This window comes from Oryctolagus cuniculus, chromosome 2 (assembly GCF_964237555.1).
Source record: "Oryctolagus cuniculus chromosome 2, mOryCun1.1, whole genome shotgun sequence".
Classification (NCBI taxonomy): domain Eukaryota; kingdom Metazoa; phylum Chordata; class Mammalia; order Lagomorpha; family Leporidae; genus Oryctolagus; species Oryctolagus cuniculus.
The window spans coordinates 192,760,418-192,782,066 of NC_091433.1; the positions used below are offsets into that span (position 1 = coordinate 192,760,418).

At 59.9% G+C, this 21,649-nt stretch overlaps 1 protein-coding gene across 4 annotated transcripts in view; it reads right to left on the minus strand.

The window, feature by feature from the left end:
* Positions 1 to 21,649, minus strand: part of ASAP2 (ArfGAP with SH3 domain, ankyrin repeat and PH domain 2) — a 167,743-nt gene that overhangs the window by 82,067 nt on the left and 64,027 nt on the right. For 3 of the 4 annotated variants that reach the window (XM_051833312.2, XM_051833313.2, XM_051833314.2), the window contains exon 3: positions 11,846 to 11,991. In XM_051833312.2, coding sequence (XP_051689272.2) covers positions 11,846 to 11,991 — 146 coding nt within the window. Of the gene's footprint in view, positions 1 to 4,292; positions 4,399 to 11,845; positions 11,992 to 21,649 lie in introns of those variants that run through there. The other variant, XM_051833315.2, reaches the window with a different exon arrangement.

Here is a 21,649-nt window from a genome sequence, read left to right on the forward strand (position 1 = left end):
GTTCACTCCCCAGATGGCCACAGTGCCCAGGGCTGGGCCAGGCTGAAGCCAAGAGCTCCATCTGGGGCTCCCCTGTGGGTGCAGGGGCCACGCCCTTGGGCCATCTGCTGCTGCCTCCCCAGGGGCACTAGCAGGGAGCTGGGGCCACACCAGGGCACCAGAACTGGAACCAGCGCTCCAGTACGGGGCGCTGGCATTGCAGATGGACGCTTAGCTTTTTTTTTTTTTTTTTTTTTTTTTTTTTTTTTTTTTTTTGACAGGCAGAGTGGACAGTGAGAGAGAGAGACAGAGAGAAAGGTCTTCCTTTGACGTTGGTTCACCCTCCAATGGCCGCCGCGGCCGGCCCACCGCGCTGATCCGAAGGCAGGAGCCAGGTACTTATCCCGGTCTCCCATGGGGTGCAGGGCCCAAGCACCTGGGCCATCCTCCACTGCACTCCCTGGCCACAGCAGAGAGCTGGCCAGGAAGAGAGGCAACCGGGACAGAATCCGGCGCCCCAACCAGGACTAGAACCCGGTATGCCGGCGCCGCAAGGTGGAGGATTAGCCTAGTGAGCCGCGGTGCCGGCCAACATAAATAAACTTCTAAAATGTTATATGCAAGGGCCAGTGCTGTGGCACAGTGGGTGAAGCCACCACCTACAGTGCCAGCATCCCATATGGGCACCAGTTTGACTCCCAGCTGTTCTTCTGCTCCAGCTCTCAGCTATGGTCTGGGAAAGCAGCAGAAGATGGCCCAAGTGCTTGAGCCCCCGCACCCGCGTGGGAGTCCCGGAAGAAGCTCCTGGCTCCTGGCTTTGGGTCAGCTCAGCTCTGCCCATTGCAGCCATTTGGGGAGTGAACCAGCAGATGAAAGACCTCTCTCTCTTTACCTCTACCTCTGCCTCTCTGTAACATTGCCTCCCCCCCCCCAAAAAAAAATAAATAAAATAATAAAAAATAATTTAAAATGTTGTATGTACTTTACTGAGTTTTAAGTGGCAGAAAACAAAGTGCACATATTTAAAATGTACGATGTGGCAAATTATGCCATATGGATGCACCCATGAAACACTGCTAAATATCCACCACCCCAAGTCCTCCTCATCTCCTCCCCTGCAGCCCAGCCCCCTGCACCGCCACCCCAAGTCCTCCTCCTCCTCCCCCTGCAGCCCTGCCCCCAGCACCTCACCCCAAGTCCTCTTCCCCCTCCCCCTGCAGCCCTGCCCCCAGCACCACCACCCCAAGTCCTCCTCCTCCTCCCCCTGCAGCCCTGCCCCCAGCACCTCACCCCAAGTCCTCCTCATGCTCCTTCCCCTGCAGCCCTGCCCCCAGCACCTCACCCCAAGTCCTCCTCCCCCTCCCCCTGCCGCCCTGCCCCCAGCACCTCACCCCTGTCCGTAGTCCCCTGGCAGCCACGGACCCACTCCTGTCCCCCTCGAATGGTCTGCGTTCTGCAGGATTTTCTGCACACGGACTCATACAGTCTGCGCTGCTTCTCTGGCTTCTCCACAGCCGTCTCTGGACGGAGCTCCGCCCGCACTGCTGCCTGGGTCACCGTGGCACAGCCTTTCCACGGTGCGCCTACCCAGGCACCACTGCCGCACCTGTGAGTGGTCTCCGGTGTGGGTGAGGAGCAGGTACCACAAATAAAGATGCCATGACCACTCGTGCCGCGAGGACTCCTCCGGAGAGCGGGCAGGAGGCCTGACGAGGGGGCATGTGAGCAGCCCGGGAGCGAGGCGGGAGCCGTGGAGGAGCCAGGAACAGTGCTCTCGGCACACATTGGTGCTGGGCCAAGGAACGGTTCTCGTGTTCCTCCCACAGGCTGCGGATCTAAGGGCTGGGCATCCGGGCAGAAAAGCCCGGAGACGCAGGGGGTGCCAAGAGAAACGGCCCGAGTAAGCCGCCAGCGGCACCTGGTCCTCGGGCCACTCTGAGACGGAGGCTCTGTCTCCCCCCACTTAGAGAAGCGGAGCTTCGTCATGCGTGTTCCCCAAGCCAGGCGGCGCCGAAGGAGCAGCGCTGGGCTCAGAGCTCTGAAGCCACAGCCTCCCTCTCGCTTTATTATCAAACACAGCTGAACCTCAAGGTCCCCTCATGGGGCAGGAGGCGAGTGCTTGGTGTGAGCTCAGAATCCGATGTTGGGAGGGGGTAACCGCTGCTACCCCGGGGCTGCCCCGAGATCTCCTTCTACCCCCCACAACACACAGCAGCGCTCCGGACACGCCCAAGGCACCTGAAAACAGAAGACCTGGCTGGAGTTGGGGTGCAGGCTAAGCCACCCCTGCCATGGGCATCCCTATCGTATGGGTTCCGGTGCAAGTCCCAGCCGCCCCACTTCCGCTCCAGCTCCCTGCTAATGGCCCACAAGGGCAGCAGGAGACAGATCAAGTGCATGGGTCCCGACACCCACAGCAGGACAAGGAAGAGTTTTGGATCCCTGGCTTCGGCCTGGCCCAGTCCCGGCTGTTGCGGCCGTTTGGGGAGTGAACCAGCGGACAGAAGATCTCTCCATGTCTCTCCCTCTGTCTCTCCGTCACTGTCTTTCAAATAAGCAAGTCTTAGGGCCGGCGCCGCGGCTCACTAGGCTAATCCTCTGCCTAGCGGCGCCGGCACACCGGGTTCTAGTCCCGGTCGGGGCGCCGGATTCTGTCCCAGTTGCCCCTCTTCCAGGCCAGCTCTCTGCTGTGGCCCGGGAGTGCAGTGGAGGATGGCCCAAGTGCTTGGGCCCTGCACCCCATGGGAGACCAGGAGAAGCACCTGGCTCCTGCCATCGGATCAGCGCAGTGCGCCGGCCGCAGCGCGCCGGCCGCGCCGGCCATTGGAGGGTGAACCAACGTCAAAGGAAGACCTTTCTCTCTGTCTCTCTCTCTCACTGTCCACTCTGCCTGTCAAAAAATAAATAAATAAATAAGCAAGTCTTAAAAAAAAAAAGCAGAAAACCACCTAGGTCACTTTTGTTTTTGGTGTAAGAAAGGGCCCCTGCCTATCAGCAGTGCTGCCTTAAAGTCTACCACACACGTGTGCACACACACATGTGCACACCACACACATGTACACACGTGCACCCTCTCGCAGAGGGCCCTGGTGAACACACGCATGCAATTGGCCCAGGGCCGCTCTGCTGTTTCCTTAACTAAAAAAAGAGTGGGGAGCCCACACTGATCTTAACACAAAGTGAAAGATCAAAAGCCATCAGCTGCCAAAACGCTCTCCTCCCAGAAGAAGGCGGGGAAACCGCTGACCCGGTTTCTGTTTGCTGCTGCTTCTCTGGCAGCCTCACTGCTTCCATCTCTCCGATTCTTAGATCTTAGCTCTGCCCCTCCCCCACTAGAACAAACGATGGGACGCGCACCCCAGCCGGCTCGCCCAATACCACCCTGAAAACTCGCTGCTGGGGATGCTAAAGTGGTTAGACCAAAAGCACTTTCCGAAAGACTGCCTCCTAGAGGCCAAGGTTGGAAAACCTTTGCGCTGGCCTCCGGACACTCAGGCTCCACTTCCCCGGGGTGAGGCAGGACACTGGAGTACTTCCTGGAAACACGAATTCATGGGCTCCATCCAGAGCTCTGGGATCTGAAACTCCCGGAGCGAGGAGCCCAACAAGGTGTGTCCACGTGATGCTGAGTCTCAGGTGCCTCTGTGGGTGCAGCGTGGGGGCTGTGATCCTGTATTGCGGACAAGTCGTGGGTGCTGCTGACCTGGGGACCATGCTCTGGGGACCCCAGCCTCTGGCAGCTTCTGGAGCTCCAATGCACCTGGCCATCCCGTGGAAGCTTGGCCAGCCTCGGGCAGTCCACATCTGCAAGGCCTGGGTGACTCCGGGGAGGCTCTGGGGGTGCAAGGCTGGGGTCCAGACACAGCACACGCTGCCTAAGACCTCTGCACCCAGCACCGGGCACCGCCAGTCCTGGATGTTACCAGATGAACACCCAGCGGAAAACTGAAAGACGGGGCACATTCACCAAGAAGCCGGGCCCCTGTGTGTATCTGTACAGACTCTCCGACGCCCCTCGGAGACACAGTGCGTCCACGGCGGGAGACAGTCATGGGGCCCCGGCTTGCAGCCCCTGCTGCCGCCGCCGCCAGCCTCTGCCAGCTCAGCTCCTCCTCTGGAGCCCAGAAGCAGGCCCTTCCCTCCCATCATCAACCTGGAACCCTGAACACCTGCTGTCTACCCTCCCCTGTCTTCTGCCCTTACAGAAAGCCACGCCCCCACAGTCAGGCCGCAGACAGCGCCATCCACCAGGGCCACCCTGCGCCCCTGCCCTCTTATTCACGCCCCCTACTCGAGCCTCCCCACATTCTCACATTGGTCTGGGAAGCTTTCGGCTCCCTGCGTCAGGGCAGCTGTCCCTTTAAAAGCCAGCAAGGGAGAAAGCAAGCCTGTTCTCTGCGTGTGCAGGTGGGCTCTGGGACACTTGGCGGCAGCCCCCGGTTGCCCCGTCCATCCCAGGGCAGCCTCGGGGCTCTGGGAGCTCACAGGCAGCAGAGCACTCCCTGCACGTCTCCTGCCCAGGGCGTGGGCAGCCCCTGGCAGGCCCAGGCCCCGTCTCGGAGCCCCTCCCTCTCCTCTGCACCACCTCTGACCCCTGGAAGCTGATGGGCCACGCAGCAGACAATGCCTGCCCCTCCCCCAGCCTCCGGAACAGCGTCAGTGCGGAATGTAAACAAGTTAATCGGGTGGGACACGGAGTCCCACGTCCCCCCATCGGCCTTTCGCCCTCTCTGTTTCGATCCATCGCAGTACGCTGGGCTTTCACGTTTGACCGGGGCTTGGTGAGAACAGGAAGCGGCTTTCAGCGCTGGTCCTGCCTGACTCAGGCAGGAATTTCCAACCCTAAATGGGGCCACGGGGGAGCCTGAGCGGGGAGGGCCCCAGGGTGCCCAGCAGAGGTCTGTCCAGTACTCGAGCCCCCTAGCGAGGCCCCAGCCCGCAAGCCCCCCACTCAGAGGCTGTGGGCTCCAGCGCACGAGCAAGCCGGGCTGAGCGCAGTCTGGCTGTGCAGCTCAAGGCACAGAAACGGGCGGCGGGGCCGCGGCGGTGCACACCCGCACAGGGCAGCAGACAGAGGACGCTGGGCGGCAGAGGCTGGCAGCGGACACCAGGGACGGGCCCGCACGGGGCAGCAGACAGAGGACGCTGGGCGGCAGAGGCTGGCAGCGGACACCAGGGACGGGCCCGCACGGGGCAGCGGACAGAGGACGCTGGGCGGCAGAGGCTGGCAGCGGACACCAGGGACGGGCCCGCACGGGGCAGCGGACAGAGGACGCTGGGCGGCAGAGGCTGGCAACGGACACCAGGGACGGGCCCGCACGGGGCGGCGGACAGAGGACGCTGGGCGGCAGAGGCTGGCAGAGGACAGAGGACGCTGGGTGGCAGAGGCTGGGAACAGACACCAGGGACGGGCCCGCACGGGGCAGCGGACAGAGGACGCTGGGCGGCAGAGGCTGGCAGAGGACAGAGGACGCTGGGCGGCAGAGGCTGGCAACAGACACCAGGGACGGGCCCGCACGGGGCAGCAGACAGAGGACGCTGGGCGGCAGAGGCTGGCAGCGGACAGCAGGGACGGGCCCGCACGGGGCAGCGGACAGAGGACGCTGGGCGGCAGAGGCTGGCAGCGGACAGCAGGGACGGGCCCGCACGGGGCAGCGGACAGAGGATGCTGGGCGGCAGAGGCTGGCAGAGGACAGAGGACGCTGGGCGGCAGAGGCTGGCAGCGGACACCAGGGACGGGCCCGCAGCCCACAGGCCAGGGCGGCCCAGCAGAGCTCAGGGGTGTGTGCCCAACCACATGTGCAGTCTCCCTCCCAAGACAGGAGAGGCGGTGGCTCCGGTTACACGAGAACGCAGAACACACGGAGATCAAACCACAGGGCCCCAGGGAGAGGGCGGAAGCACAGGAGGTCGGGGGGCGCACCGACTCGGGGGACCGGAGTGAGGGCTGCACGAGAAGTGGAGACGGCTCTGCGCACACGGAGGCCCAGCTCACGTGCAGGGGCGAGAGTACTCTGCACATCACCCACGCAGCCGAAAGCACCCTGCACCATCACCTCACAGCTGAGAGTACCCTGCACCAAAACCCACACAGCTGAGAGTACTCTGCACATCACCCACACAGCCAAGAGTACGCTGCACCATCACCCACACAGCTGGGTACCCTGCACCATCACCCACACAGCTGAGAGTACCCTGCACCATCACCCACACAGCTGAGTACCCTGCACCATCACCCACACAACTGAGAGTACCCTGCACCATCACCCACACAGCTGGGTACCCAGCATCACCACCAATATAGCCAAGTACCTTGCACCATCACCTACACAGCCGGGTACGCTGCATCGTCATCCACACAGTGGGGTACTCTGCACCGTCACCCACACTCTGGGTACTCTGCACTATCACCCACAAAGCCAAGTACTCTGCACCATCACCCCCACAGCTGGGTACTCTGCACTGTCACCCGCATGCTGGGTACTCTGCACTATCACCCACAAAGCCAAGTACTCTGCATTGTCACCCACACAGCCGGGTATTCTGCACTGTCACCCACACACCAGGTACTCTGCACCATCACCCACATGCTGGGTACTCTGCACCATTACCCACACACCGGGTACTCTGCACTGTCACCACATGCCGGGTACTCTGCACCGTCACCACACGCTGGGTACACTGCACCATCACCCACACACCGGGTACTCTGCACTGTCACCCACATACCAGGTATTCTGCACTGTCACCCACACGCTGGGTACTCTGCACCGTCACCCACACACCAGGTACTCTGCACCATTATCCACACACCGGGCACTCTGCACTATCACCCACACACCGGGTACTCTGCACCGTCACCCACATGCCGGGTACTCTGCACCGTCACCCACACAGCCAGGTACTCTGCACTGTCACCACACACTGGGTGAGGTGCCCTCCACCAGGCACAGCTGTGTGACCTTCAAGGTCGGACCTCGCTCGTCCCCTGCCCCCTGGCTGTCACGTCTTCTAACTCACAGTGACCTCCGAGCTCGCCTGCTGCCGGCACCCTCGGGTTCCTCTTTCAAACTGGCTGGACTGAAATTCCTCAGCCCGGGACCACGTGTGGGCCTGGCACGGCGGTGCCATCGCCAGCCTCGGCTCGGCACGGCTGGCCGCAGCTTGCACAGCTCAGCCACCTTGTCCTGCCGCTCGCCGACATCAGAGGCTGCCTGTGTGTCGCTAACCACTCAGCCTCTCGTGAAACTGTCAGTGCACAGAGGCGCCCGGGGAAATCTCACGCTCCCACCCGCCTGGGATAGGAAAGAACCAGAGATGGGCTGAGCCCAGGGCCCGGTGAGCCCACCCGTGCGTCATTTGCAGCGCTGGCTTCTTCTCCCGCTGGTCCGCAGATCTCACGTCTGAAGGCGAGGATCTCTCCCGGGCGTCAGAGGCGCTGGCGCTAGGAGCCGTCTCTCAGCCTGCAGGTGCGGGATCGGCACCTGGGCCACAGGGACCTGGAATGGGTCTCAAATGCCCGGGCTTTGGAAACGTGAGCTGGGACAGACGTGGCCAAAAATAGGAACAAGAACAGTAAACGAAAGACCAAAAAAGGAGAATTCCCATATAGCCGGCTGACTCTGCCGCCCGGGGCTGCGCGGCGGCCACACCGGCACCAGCCTGGGAAAGCCTTCGAAAGCCTGCCGAGTGCCAATTCAGGCTCACATCAGAGACTTCCCTTCCCCTGACCTTTGCCAGGAAGTGGATCTACGATCCCAGCTCCAGGGAGCAAAAGCAGCGCACACACACGCAGAGCTGTTGCCATAGCAACACCGGGTGTCTAATTCACAGAAGGCTTCAGCCTCCAGGTGCCCTGTGTGATGGATGGGCCCGGCCTCGCTCCTGTTAGAGGACGAAGCCAGGCCCCGGCTGCCTCCCGGGCCCTCCTGAGTGCACTTCCGCAACACCTGCCTTATGTTCAGCGTTTCTCCCGCAAGCAGTTGGCGAGAGGCCTTGAAGGCCCCGGCAGGCTGCCTACTGCGTGCACCCTATGCCCTGCATAGGCGGGGAGGCGCGTACGACACCGCGGGTGCCGGCCCTTCCTCCCTGCAGGTCTGCAGTGACCTGGGAGGCACTGAGGGTGGCAAAGCCGCAGGCTGACGAGTGACGCCCGTCCTCACGTCCAGGCCCTGCCCTGCTTCTGCAGAGACCAACGCTAAGCAGCGGGAGCGGCTGCTCTGACGTCGCTGCGTATCTGCCCACCCGTCAGCGCAGGCTGGCTGGCTCCTGGGAGCTGCAGGCCTGGAGGCACACACCCAAAGCCACTGGGGACTCCAGCCAGCCCAGGGAGCTATTAGCTCGTTAAACCATCCAGGCCTCCGCTATCTAATCTCTAAAGTGGAGATAACCCTGAACCACCTCACAGGATTGTCACAAGGACTAAGCAGCTAAACTGTGTAAAAGCAATCAGATGGCTACACTGTAGACACGAAACCAGGTCCGAGGTCATGTTTTACAGCTGAGCAAGGGGGCGCTGCCTAGGGGTGGAGGCACTGAGCCCTGGCACCCCACCTCCACCCGGGCCTCACTCCCACGAGGTCAGGCTGCTCTGAACCCCTCCCATCCCGCCCCGCCCCGCCCCGCCCCGCCTTTTCACCTCTGGCTTTCCTGTGCTGGGTCCTGGTCCTGACTCTCTTGGTTCTGGTTTTCTCCGCCTCCTCTTCATTTTGCTAACACGCATCCTTTAGGAGTTTGAGACAGGACGCGTGCCAGCGAAGCCTGGGGGGCGTCACAGACACCTCCCCTCTCCTCTCCCACCTAGCTGCTGGGTGGGGTTCCAGCTACTGTCTCCAGGATTTTGAGGCCCAACGCCATTCTGATTCCGAATCCTCTGGGAGCTGCCCAAGCCTCTTGCAACTTCACACACAGCCTCTGATGTCGGCGAGCGGCAGGACAAGGTGGGGTGGGCCTTTTCCCTGCTGTGCCGGCCACGTGAGGGCCCCCAGTCTGCAGGCTGGTAACCCTCAGCCTTAAACATCGTCCTTGCGGTGTTGCATTGATGATAGCCCGTCATTTACAACTTTTTGTAAAAAGTATTGAGAGAGAGAGAGAGACGCTCCTATCCACTGGTTCACTTCCCAAATGCCCACCTGGGCCCTTGGCTGGGGCTGACGCAAGCAGCCGGGCACTCAATCCAGGTCTCCAGCGTGGGTCGCAGAGGCATCCCCACTGCGTGCCAGGGTCTGCGTGAGCAGGGAGCGGGGTCAGCAGCCGGAGCTGGGATCCATCTGTGTCCGCTGTGCACTTCTGTCTCTTGTCTCCTGGTCCACTCTCCGAGGGGCTGCTCCTGCTCCGCCCCTTCTGTCTGGATGTTCACCATCAAACTCCCTGCACTGCCAGTGCCCCTGCCCCTCCATCAGGCTCCACGCCAGCCCCCGCCTCTCTGAGAAGTCCCCTGCAGGGTCTCTAACATTCGCTGCTTTCCGCACTGTCCGGCTTCCTCCATTCCTTCCTCTCACTGCCTTCGGCCCTCTCGATCGCAAAGGAGAGGGAGGCCCTGGAAGCTCTGTGGCTGCCCTGCGTGTGTGCAAGGCCGTGAGACCAGGCAACAAGATGACCGCACCCCCTGTCAGTCTCCACAGCTACACCCCCGGAGCCTGCGGTCCCAACAGCCTTTTTACGGTCTATCTACCTTACCTATCTGCCTATCTGCAAGGCCAGAACAGCCGACCAGGAGCCAGGAGCTCCTTCCCGGCCTCTCACATGGCTGGCAGGGGCTTGACTACTTGGGCCGTCTTCTGCTGCTTCCCAGGTGTGTTAGCAGGGAGCGGGATGGGAAGCGGAGCAGCCGGGACCAAACAGGCGCTCTGATGTAGGACGCCAGGGTTGCAAGCAGCTGCGTCACGCATGCACCCCACGCCGGCCCCCCAGACTCAATAGCTTTTTTTTAAATGCTCCCCTGCTTTCTGACTCAGTGGTGAGGCCCCCGGTGCGTGTCTGCCAGCACGGGGTGGGGTGAGAGCGTGGCTGTGCCGCACGCAGCCTCGGCCCGGTTCGGACGGTGTCCCAGGGTGGTGACCTCCAGCCAAGCCCCAGGAGACTTTGGATTCCTCCCAGGACCAACGCCACGCACGGCGGCAGCTTTTTCAGATGGGGAGGGGGCCAGAGCTGGGACCACCTCGGCCTCGCCCTCCCCGGTGCTAGCTCGTCCCTGGGAGTCCCCGTTTCTGTCTGCAGAGGCCTCCCTGCAGACCCACCGCCGCCACCAGCCAAGACTCACAAGCAGTGTTCCCCTCACCCTGAGCTCGCTGAGAGCAGACAGGGCAAAGTCACTGCTGACGGCGCCCTGCACATGGCGGCCCTGAGCCCTCGCCCGCGGCTTCTGTGACTCCTCTGGGGAGGAGACAGCAAAGAGATCCCGGGGCCAGCGCCGGGGCGCGGTGGGCTAAGCCTGCACCTGCGGCGCCAGCTTCCCATGTAGACACCAGTTTCTGTCCGGCTGCTCCTCTTCTGATCCAGCTCCCTGCTAATGCTCCTGGGAAGGCAGTGGAGGACGGCCCAAGTGCTTGGCCCTGCACCCGCACGGGAGAGCTGGAAGAAGCTCCTGGCTCCTGGCTTTGGTCTGGCCCAGCTCCAGCTGTTGCAGCCATTTGGGGAGTGAACCAGCGGATGGAAGACCTCTCTCTCTGTCTCTCCTCTGTCTGTAACTCAACCTCTCAATAAATAAATAAAATCTTAAAAAAGAAAGAAAGAGTGCTCGGCTGCCATATGGGCAGCAGACAGGCCACAGGTCACATGCCACATACAGGCTTGTCACACATCACACACGGGCAGGCCACACACAAGCAGGTCACAGGTTACATGTGGGCAGGTCACAGGTCACACGTCACACACGGGCAGGCCACATGTGGGCAGGTCACAGGTCACACATGGGCAGGCCACACACGGGCAGGGCACAAGTCATACACCACATACAGGCAGGTCACTCGCCACACACAGGCAGGTCAAGGTCACACGCGGGCAGGCCACATGTGGGCAGGCCACAAGTCACACATGGGCAGACCACACATGGGCAGGCCACAAGTCACACACCACATACAGGCAGGTCACTCGCCACACACAGGCAGGTCAAGGTAACATGTGGGCAGGTCACAGGTCACACACCACACACAGGCAGGCCACACGTCACACACCACATACAGGCAGGCCACACGTCACACACCACACACAGGCAGGCCACACGTCACACACCACATACAGGCAGGCCACATGTGGGCAGGTCACATGCAGCCCCCTCAGGCCGCCCACTCCGTCAGAATTCTGTTCCCACAGCCAGGACAGCACGGAGCTGCCAAGCACCAGACTCACTTGGCGCAGCCTCGTGGAGCACACCCGACACGCACACGCACGCAGACCCCCTCTGCGCCCGCCGCTCACCCCCGCCCTCCCTCTCGGCCCTGGTTTTTCTGGGCTCTGTGTCTGGGAGCATAAAAGACCTTGAGGTGCTGATGGTAATGTCTGTGCTTTGATTACAGGTTATCTTGCTGTGTGCGACATGTCTGAACCGCATTTATTAAATATTGTTAGAAGTCTGAATGCCTGCTATAATTACCAGAAACAGACCAGAAGCCACCGAACACGGAGGCCGCAGGCCCTTGGGAAGATGAATCCGTTCAGCCTTTCTGCCCCACGGCGCTCCGGAAAGTCCTGGGGAGCGGCAGTCACCGTTCTCAACGTTACCCCAAACCGACCCAATGTGTACAGAAACGCAGTTCCTTCAGGTACCTGAGGCAGATGCAAACGCCCAGCTCACCCGACAAACCACGACCACGGCCCAGCGGCCCAGCTCCGGCGTCGCAGGCACCCGGCGCCCACGCACACTCACCAGGTTCTTGAAAAGCGCCGTCAGCTCCTTGGTGAACACGGAGAACTTGAGGAAGGCGCTGCCCAGATCCGGGTCGTCTCTGCACACACAGTTGCCCCCGAACTTCTCCAGCGCCTGCGTGTACTGCTCCTCGTTCTCCACGTGCGCTGCAACGGCCATGCGGTGAGCGTTAGCCACAGGCACGCCGCCCGCGCCCCGCGCCCCAGCCGAGAACCGGGAGAGCCAAAGCTGCCCCGGGAACGGCTGGCCCTCTGCTTGCCGCCAGCAGCCTGCTGTGCCGTAGTGGACGCTGCAGTAGCACAAGCAGGCAGAGCGGGAGGGAGGGGCCCAACACCCACCAGAGGAGACCGCCAAGGGCACCCCGACCTCTCCACCCCGCCTCGGACCCCTCCCTGGCCACGAGTCAGCTCTCTTAGAACGCTCCACAAGAGACGGCCCGCTCCTGCCCAGCTGGAGCTCAGCCTCCCATGGGGAGCCACACCCCTACAGGCAGGGGAGCGGCAGGGGTCTTTGGAGCCCTGGCCGGGGCAGCAAAGGCCAGCCCCGGGCATCCACACCCCTGCTCAGGATGACCCTCTCCTCCTGGGCTCCCACTGACTTCACTCACTCACCCACCCTGCAGGGAGCCTACAGTGACTCTGCCCCAGGCCCTGAGTATCTGGCTGTACACCCCCTGTCCCGGCACCGAGTCTATTTATGGAAATCGGCAGGTTAAAGGGTGGTCCGTGCGCCGGAAGCACTTGGAGGAAAGGCGCCGAGATGGACCCAGCCTGAAGACAATGAACACAAGGAACGAACGGGAAAGGCAAATCCGTCATCCCCCGACACCATCACCTTCGCCAGCCTCAGAGCAGTGCCTTAAAGAGTGAAAATGTGGGCTCTGGGCCTCCAGCTCAGAGGTCCCCAATTCCTATCCAGCATCAGACACACAGCTCTTCATCAGACTACAGGAGCTGGGGCCTGACTCAAACAGGAATCGGAGTTAGGGTAGGAACAGAAGCATCTGGTAACTCATTCACGTCCACAGGAAACCAACACAACTCCCATCTGCACGACCTCCTGCTTCCTACATCGTCACAGTTTCAACTAGACTCTAACGAGCACTTTGCAGACACGACGGGGCAGGCAGACACGCAGGGTGCACACGGACCTGACTGACAGGACGGCCCCAGTGCCGTGGCTTCCTCACTGGCACCCAAGAGCCCTGCTGTCCCCCACCCCCACCCCTTCCTCGGGGAAATAAGCAGTCACCAATGCCAGGGCCTGCACTGGGCCCCACAGGCCAGCCTGCGACCACGAAATCCCGCACAGCTATCAGCTAGAGAAGCCGACATTCAGCGGCCTCTGGTGTCTTAGAGGAGGCTGGTGTTGATGCAGCCAGCACAAAGGACAATTAATGTCACCGTTCAAGTTCTCTACATTCCAGAGAGTTCCACATACATTCAACGTGTTCCTGAGACCACAGTCAGCCAAATAAACGTGTGCACACGCACACAGAGAACTCTTGAGGCGCGTGTGCAACAGCGGAGGGAGCTCTCAGAAGGCGTGGATTCCAGTCCTGCACCTGCCGTGTGCACCTGTGTGGCTGGGGAAGCCACAGTGACTGCCCCTGGGCTACCGCACCAGCGACACAAAGGGTACAGAGCTGCTGTGAGCCATTTATGAGCCCAGGGTAAGAATCAACAAAGGGGCCGGCGCTGTGGTGTAGCAGGTAGAGCTGCCGCCTGCAGTGCCAGCATCCCACATGGGCACCAGTTTGAGTCCCGGCTGCTCCACTTCTGATCCAACTCTATGCAACAGACTGGGAAAGCAGTGGGAGATGGCCCCAGTCCTTGGGCCCCTTCTGTGGGAGACCCGGAAGACCCCTGGCTCCTGGTTTTAGATTGGTGCAGCTCCAGCCATTATAGCCATCTGGAGAATGAACCAGGGGACAGAGGACCTCTCTCTCTGTCTCTCTCTCTCTCTGTAACTCTACCTTTTAAATAAATAAATAAAATCTTTTTTAAAAAAAGCATCAATGAAGCAGGCCAGTGTTGCACCACAGCAGGCAAAGCTGCCGCCTGTCGCTCCAACATCCCACGTCACACCGCCAGTTCAAATCCCAGCTGCTCCGCTTCCGATCCAGCTCCCTGCTAATGTGCCTGGGAGAGCAGCAGAAGACGGCCCGAGTGCTCTGGCCCCTGCCACTCACTGGGAGACCGGGATGGGGCTCCTGGCTCCTGGCTTTGGCCTGGCCCAGCCCTGGCTGCTGTGGCCATTTAGGGAGTGAACCAGTGAATGGAAGCTCTCTCTCCTATTTGCCACCCTGGCATTCAAATACATAAGTAAATCTCAAAATCAATCAATCAAACGGAGGACACCTGGCACATACGCACTAGCGTGGGCCATTTTTCTGCAGCCCAGACAGTACACATATTTTTTTCTGTGCTCCATAAGACATGTTATCTCCCACGGTGCTGGCAGGAGGAGAAACAACACATCCCGGAAAGCAGCCACACCGTGGCCGAGCTGGGGCCGAGACCCTCTGGGTCCCACGGTCAAGTCCTCTCTAACCACAGATCAGCTGGCCCAGAGCAAATGTACTCCGGCCCTAGATGCTTCCCAATTCCATTTCACACTCGATCCCTACTTCCTCCTATTTAGATCCCTACTTCGCCCTATTTAGAACTCGAGCACAGGCGGTCTGCCGCAGGGCAGGTCCTTTCAAACCACTCGGTACTTTTGAGCTCTCTCTGGGCTGTGGTAGAGACACAGGCGGCCCAGCGTGGTTTCAGGAGGGAGCCGACGGCCAGGCAAACATCGGTCTGTCTGTCTGGCCAGAACCGAAAGCCTGCCGCTGGGCGGGGCGCAGAGGAAGGCCAGCTGCACCCCCCACCCCGCCTCCTCCCCTATGGGCTGTGGGCTTGCTGGTGACGCTGACGGGAGTCACGGTGGTGTTGGCAATGTGAACACAGAAGCCCACCAGAGGCACATGAGGAGCCTGCAGGACGCCTCCTGGTGCCTTCAGGGCCTCAAGGCTGCACTGAGCGCCCAGCAGAAGGGGCGTAGTCCACGCAGCCAAACTGCCCGTTAGGTGGCTTCTAAGTCTTTGGCCCGGTTCAGCCGGCCAGCAGCTGGAGGCGGGTATCACCACCCTGATGTTCTACTGAGTGACGTGGGGTCAAAGCGGGCACGTGTCAGTCCCAGAGGGGAGTGGGGTGCCCTCCGTCCATGGCGGGTCCACCAGTGACCAGAGCCCCACATCCAGAAACAGAGAACTCCAGAATCCCCCCTTCTGTCTCCTCAACAGAGCACCTGGTGCAGGTCAGGTTTCCCACTCCACTCTCTTGAACTTCCCTCCCTTCCACATCTCCAAGGGCAGGCGCCCAGCAGCCTCAGGCACTCAGCAGTACCACCAGCATCTCGTGGGGCTCTGCTTGAAGTCCTTTGGGCCACTGTGTGCCCTGGTGCTCAACCCATCCAGCTCAGCTCGGTGGGGACCACTTCAGGCCGGCCTCGCTGGGGTTCTCCTCACCCTGCAAACACAAGCAAAGCTCGCACGGTCTCTGCTTCCTCCTAGGCACCCGGCGCGGGGGCCCCGTGGGCCAAGCAAACCCTCCAGGCACATAGGACAACCAACTGCTCCACGGGGCCCAAAGTTAGAGACGCTCCTGCCACAAAGTGCTTGAGTGTCCTTGTTTTCCTTTGGCCCAAAACAACCTTGAGATAGAGCCTAAAATAAACAGCTTGGGAATAAAGTTGCTGGAACCATCCCAAACCGGTTTATCAGCTTTTAGTCACAGAATGAAGACAGCTGTTCATCTAAAAGGAGCTCACTCTCTCTACTCCCTCTTGTTCAAACACAGCTTGAACTCGGGTGCTTATTAGCGGTCCAGATGTAGGTCTCTGACCCGTGGGGCCAGCGCTGTGGCGTAGTAGGTTAAGCATCTGCCTGCAGCACCAGCATCACATAGGGCATTGGGTCAAGTCCCGGCTGCTCCACTTCCAGTCCAGCTCCCTGCTAATGTGCCTGGGAAAGCAGTGGAAGATGGCCCACGTCCCTGGGATGCTACACCTGCATGGGAGACGCAGAAGAAGCTCCTGGCTTTGGATTGGCCCAGCTCCAGCCATTGCGGCCTTTTGGGAGAGTGACCCAGCAGGTGGAAGACCTCTCTCTGTCTCTCCCTCTCTCCATCTGTAACTCTCTCAAGTAAAATAAATAAATCTTTAAAAAAAAAAAAAAGTGTTTCTGACCGGGAGTGACTCTGGAGACCCCGGCAGCCCGAGGCCCCATTTCTCCCCCACTCTAAGCCAGCAGCCCTCCTACTCCCAGCCTCACGCACAAGACCCAAAGGTGAACTGAGCGGCCCAGACAGAAAAACCAACCACAGAGACACGACACGTGCATTCTGAGCTGAGAGGCAAGGCCTGGTCTTGCTGCACACTTCTTGTTTACTTGATTCTGCGATTCGAGAAACTGACAGCTAAGGAGCCAGTGTAGCGCAGGTGCAGGTTAAGCCACCACTCACAGCGCCAGCCCCCTATGTGGGCGCCGGTTCAGGTCCTGGCTGTCTCATTTCCAATCCAGTCCCTGCTAACGTGCCTGGGACAGCAGTGGAGGATGGCCCAAGTGACTGAGCCCCTGCCACCCACGTGGGAGACCTGGAGGGAGCGCCTGGCACCAGGCTTCGGCCCACCCCAGCCCCAGCGGTTAAGGCCATTTGGGGAGCAAATCAGTGGATGGAACATCTCTCTCTGTGTCATTCTGCCTTTCAAATGAATTTTAATTTTTTTCTTTTAAATAAAATGGATATCAAAGAGAAGGCCCAGTGTAGACGGCTCTGGCAAAACTGGCTCTTTGGATCCAGAAATGACGAAAGGCAGCTGCTCCACTCCTCCTCACTGGTCAGTGGTGCAGACACATCTCTGATGGGTCAGGGTGGCCCACAGTGGGGCGGGAATCAGGCCACCCACACAACTCGCCTCCCACCTCTTCTACCAGTCGACTCCGGCCCAGCCTCAGGGGCTGCTGGGATGCTGGCGTGGGCCCCCAGGACACATACGCTCACAGGAGCTGGCACGGATCCAGGGAAGCACACGTGGACCCAGGTGTTGATCACCTGCAAGGTGCCAGGTGACAGGCTGGGCGCTGAGGATTCAGGCACCAAGAAGGGGACATTGACCGGGGTTCTAGGGCCAGGTGGCCTTGCCAGAGAGCAACAGGAACAGGCAGGTGTCCACCCAGGCAGACGCCGGGGGGTCCACAGGCTCAGGTGCAGAGAAAAACCATTACAGGCCCTCCACACCGGCCACTGCGTCCTCTCGATCAAAGCCTTCTGGATGGGACCAAGCCCAGAATCTTCTCCTCACAGACACGGAAGCCACAGCCCAGGGAGGGCGGCGAGATGCCCAAGGTCACCACAAGGTCACCCAGCTGACCAGTAGCAGAGCTGGAACTGTTCCTGCATTTACGCATCACAGCGCCACACTAGGCTGAAGGGGGTATTGCAACCTTCCAGTCCGACACACACACATCAACCCAGACCCCACAGCCAGTGACGGAGGGTGTGTGGGCGCCCCAGCCTGGTCTGGCCCCATGACCCTCCAACCACTGCTCCAGGCCATGGAGGCCACTCGGCGGTCAGGCTGGGGAGGAACCATCTGCTGATGCCACACGTTTCAGAGTCAGCTCGGCCAAGGGAGTCTTTAGGAGAGGCAGATGGAGGCCCTGGCCATGGCTTTGAGAGATGCTCGGAGATGCACCTGACTCAATGCGGGGACGTTCCACACAACTCAACGTGAAGGAGACCACTTCCCCTCAAGCTGTCGGCCCTACATGCGCCTGGCCTCAGATCTGACCCGGGACACTCGACCTCCTGGGACAGCAACTGCCAAAGATTATCTCCATTTCTGCCCTACGGGCATCCCGTGAGACCCAACTGTTTTCAGAACTTTATTTCCAGAGTCATCGGATAGACGGCTGAGAAAATATTTTTGTTCACCATTTGGCAGCATGTACCGCCAGTCTTAAAAACTCTCTCCTTTTTTTAATGATTTATTTATTTAATTGAAAGTCAGAGTTAAAAAGAGAGACAGATTGAGATTGAACTTTCTGCTGGTTCACTCCCCAGATGGCCACAACAGCTGGGGCGGGGCCAGGCTGACGCCAGGAGCCAGGAGCTTCTCCAGGTCTCCCATGTGGGTGCAGGGGACCACACATTTGGGTCATCTTTTGCTGCTTTCCCAGGCCACTAGCAGGGAGCTGGACTGGAGGTGGAGCAGCTGGGACAGGAACTGGCATCCACGTCACAGGTGGCAGCTTCCCCCATTACGCCATCCCCTTAAAAACATCTCTGCCATCTGATAATGCCACTTCCAGAGTCAAGGTCATCGGGGGCGCACATTCATGAAGTGAAACCCAAAAAGCAGCCGCACTGGGGAGCAGCGGGTGAGCGCTGCTGAGGACGCCCTCACCCCTGCCAGGTGCCTGGGACCTGGCCCATCTCTGCTTCCCACTCAGCCCCCTGCCGATGCCCCTGGGGGGCTCCAGCTGATGGCCCAAGTGCTCGGGTTCCTGCCACCCATGTGGGAAACCTGAATGGAATTTCTGGCTCCTTGCTTTGGCCTAGCCTAGCCCTGGCTGTCGTGGGCACTTGGGGGAGTGAACCAGCAGATGGACTATGTCTGTCTGTCTGTCTGTCTGTCTATCCCTCTCTCTGTGTCACTCTCTCTTTCAAATGAAATAAATAAAACTTACAAGAAGTTTTTTTTTTTTTTTTTTTTTTTTTTGACAGGCAGAGTGGACAGTGAGAGAGAGAGACAGAGAGAAAGGTCTTCCTTTTGCCGTTGGTTCACCCTCCAATGGCCACCGCTGCAGCCGGCGCACCGGGCTGATCCGATGGCAGGAGCCAGGATCCAGGTGCTTTTCCTGGTCTCCCATGGGGTGCAGGGCCCAAGCACCTGGGCCATCCTCCACTGCACTCCCTGGCCATAGCAGAGAGCTGGCCTGGAAGAGGGGCAACCGGGACAGAATCCGGCGCCCCAACTGGGACTAGAACCCGGTGTGCCGGTGCCGCAAGGTGGAGGATTAGCCTAGTGAGCCACGGCGCCAGCCAACAAGAAGTTTTTAAAAATGTATCAAGCCCCAAGCATGTAAAAATGGTTAAATAATGGCCGGCGCCGCGGCTCACTAGGCTAATCCTCCACCTGCGGTGCCGGCACACCGGGTTCTAATCCCGGTGGGAGCACCGGATTCTGTCCCAGTTGCCCCTCTTCCAGGCCAGCTCTCTGCTGTGGCCCGGGAGTGCAGTGGAGGATGGCCCAAGTGCTTGGGCCCTGCACCCCCATGGGAGACCAGGAGGAAGCACCTGGCTCCTGGCTTCGGATCAGCGCAGCGCACCAGCTGTGGCAGCCATTTGGGGGGGGGTGAACCAACGGAAGGAAGACCTTTCCCTCTGTCTCTCTCTCTAACTCTGCCTGTCAAAAAAGAAAAGAAAAAAGAAAAGAAAAGAAAAGAAAAGAAAAGAAAAGAAAAGAAAAGAAAAGAAGAAAGAAAGAAAGAAAGAAAGAAAGAAAGAAAGAAAGAAAGAAAGAAAGAAATGGTTAAATAACAATCTGTATCTATAAAATGGAGTATTATGTTGGCTTTTTAAATTGCGATGCAGGAGCATTGCGAGAACAAGCTAAAAACACGAAACTGAGTGTTCAGTCTTCATTTTGTGACGAGTACAGAGCAGAGAGAGAGGCTGAAAGGAAAAGCCATCAAAATGCCAACAGCGGGGTAAAAAGGTCAGTCACTCAATCCACCACACCCCACGCACCAGGCCGAGCCCCGTCGCCGCCTTATTCCTCTCTTTTTAAGAAACTGTTCATTTTATGTACTTGAAAAGCAGGGCAATAGAGACCTCCCATCTGCTGAGTCGCTCCCCAAATCCCCACCACAGCCACAGCCGGGACCGGGTCAGGTGGAGGCCAGAGCGGGAGCCGGGACTCGGACGAACCCAGGCCCTCAGATACGGGACGTGTGCACCCCTAGCGGCATCACAGGGTCTGCACACAGACGAGGGCGCACGCGGCGGGCGTGTGGGGGCAGGGTATCCGTGTGTGCCCTCAGCAGCATCACAGGGTCTGCACACAGACGAGGGCGCACACGGCAGGTGTGTGGGGGCAGGGTGCCCATGTGCACGCCCAGTGCCACCACAGACTCTGCACAGACGAGGGCGCACATGGCGGGCGTGTGGGGGCAGGGTGCCCATGTGCAGAGGCGGGGCAGGGTGCCCGTGTGCAGAGTCGGGGCAGGGTGCCCATGTGCAGAGTCGGGGCAGGTGTCCGTGTGCAGAGTCGGGAAAGGGTGCCTGTGTGCAGAGTCGGGGCAGGTGCCCGTGTGCAGAGTCAGGGCAGGTGCCCGTGTGCAGAGTCGGGACAGGGTGCCCGTGTGCAGAGTCAGGGCAGGTGCCCGTGTGCAGAGGGGGACAGGGTGCCTGTGTGCAGAGTCGGGGCAGGGTGCCCGTGTGCAGAGTTGGGCGGGCCGCGGCCTCGTGCTCGCCTTGCTGGGGCCCAGAGACGCGGCCAGGCCCACACTCAGCCCTGGAGCTTTTCTGAATCTCCTAACCCAAGCGTCTATCATCTTGAGAAGACAACACAAAGCATTCACTTTTTAGCAGGCGTCGGTTACAATGACTGGGTTATTTCTGCTCCCTCTGTCTGTGCCCATGGAGGATACGGCATCCGTGTCTCTCCACCAAACTCTAATGTGAGGAGCTGAGCACCTGGACCCCCGACTTGGGGGGGGGGGCGCCTCTGGGGAATGCACTTCCTGCATATGCGCCCTCAGAGCTCCCGCTCCAACCTCAGGACCCGTCCCTTGCTCCACTGTCCCCAACTTCCTGGGCTGGACGCTTGGCCTGGCAGTTAAAACGTTGGGCGAGACCCCTGCGTGCTGTCGAGGCGCCTGGGATCCACACCCGGTCCCCGTTCCTAACTCCAGCCTCCTGCTCATGTGCACCCTGGGGGGCAGCGCTGGGTTCCTGCCACCCACACTGGGGCCAGAGTTTCCGGCTTTGGCCCCCAGCCACCCTCAGCCATTGTGAGCTCAGGGAGTGAACCAGTGGATGGAAGACCTCTCTGTCTGTCCGTCTGTCTGTCTCTCTAACTCAGCCTTCTTTACAAATAAACAAATAAATCTTGCAAAGAAGAACGCCTATCACACAGCAATTCCTGAGAAACGTATACGTTTCATAAAACCAAGCCCTGCATTCCTGGAACCAGCTCCCAGGAAGACAAAGATGGAAATCTAGCAATTGGGTGCAAAGACAACAAGACTAGAAACAGACACTCCTGGGGGGACCCACGGAGCTTGGTGCCCTGACCTTGGCAGAGGCAGCAGAGGACGGGCTGCAGGGTCAGGGAAGGGCCAGGCAGCGATGGACTGCAGCCTAGGTCACAGGATTTGGGAGGGGCGCCGGTTCAAGTCCCGGCTGCTCCTCTTCTGATCCAGCTCTCTGATGTGGCCTGGGAAAGCAGAAGATGGCCCAAGTCCCTGGGCCCCTGCACCCACATGGGAGACCTGGAAGAAGCTCCTGGGTCCTGGCTTTGGATTGCCACAGCTCCAGCTGTTGCGGCCATCTGGGGAATGAACTAGCGGATCGAAGACCTCTCTCTCTCTCTGTCAAATAAATAAAAAATAAATCTTTAAAAAAAAAAAAGAGCTGCACTTAATAGAGATAAGTTGGGGCTGGCGCTGTGGTGTAGTGGGCTCAGCCTCTGCCTGGTTTGTGTCCTGGCTGCTCCTCTTCCAGTTCAGCTCCCTGCTGATGGCCTGGGAGA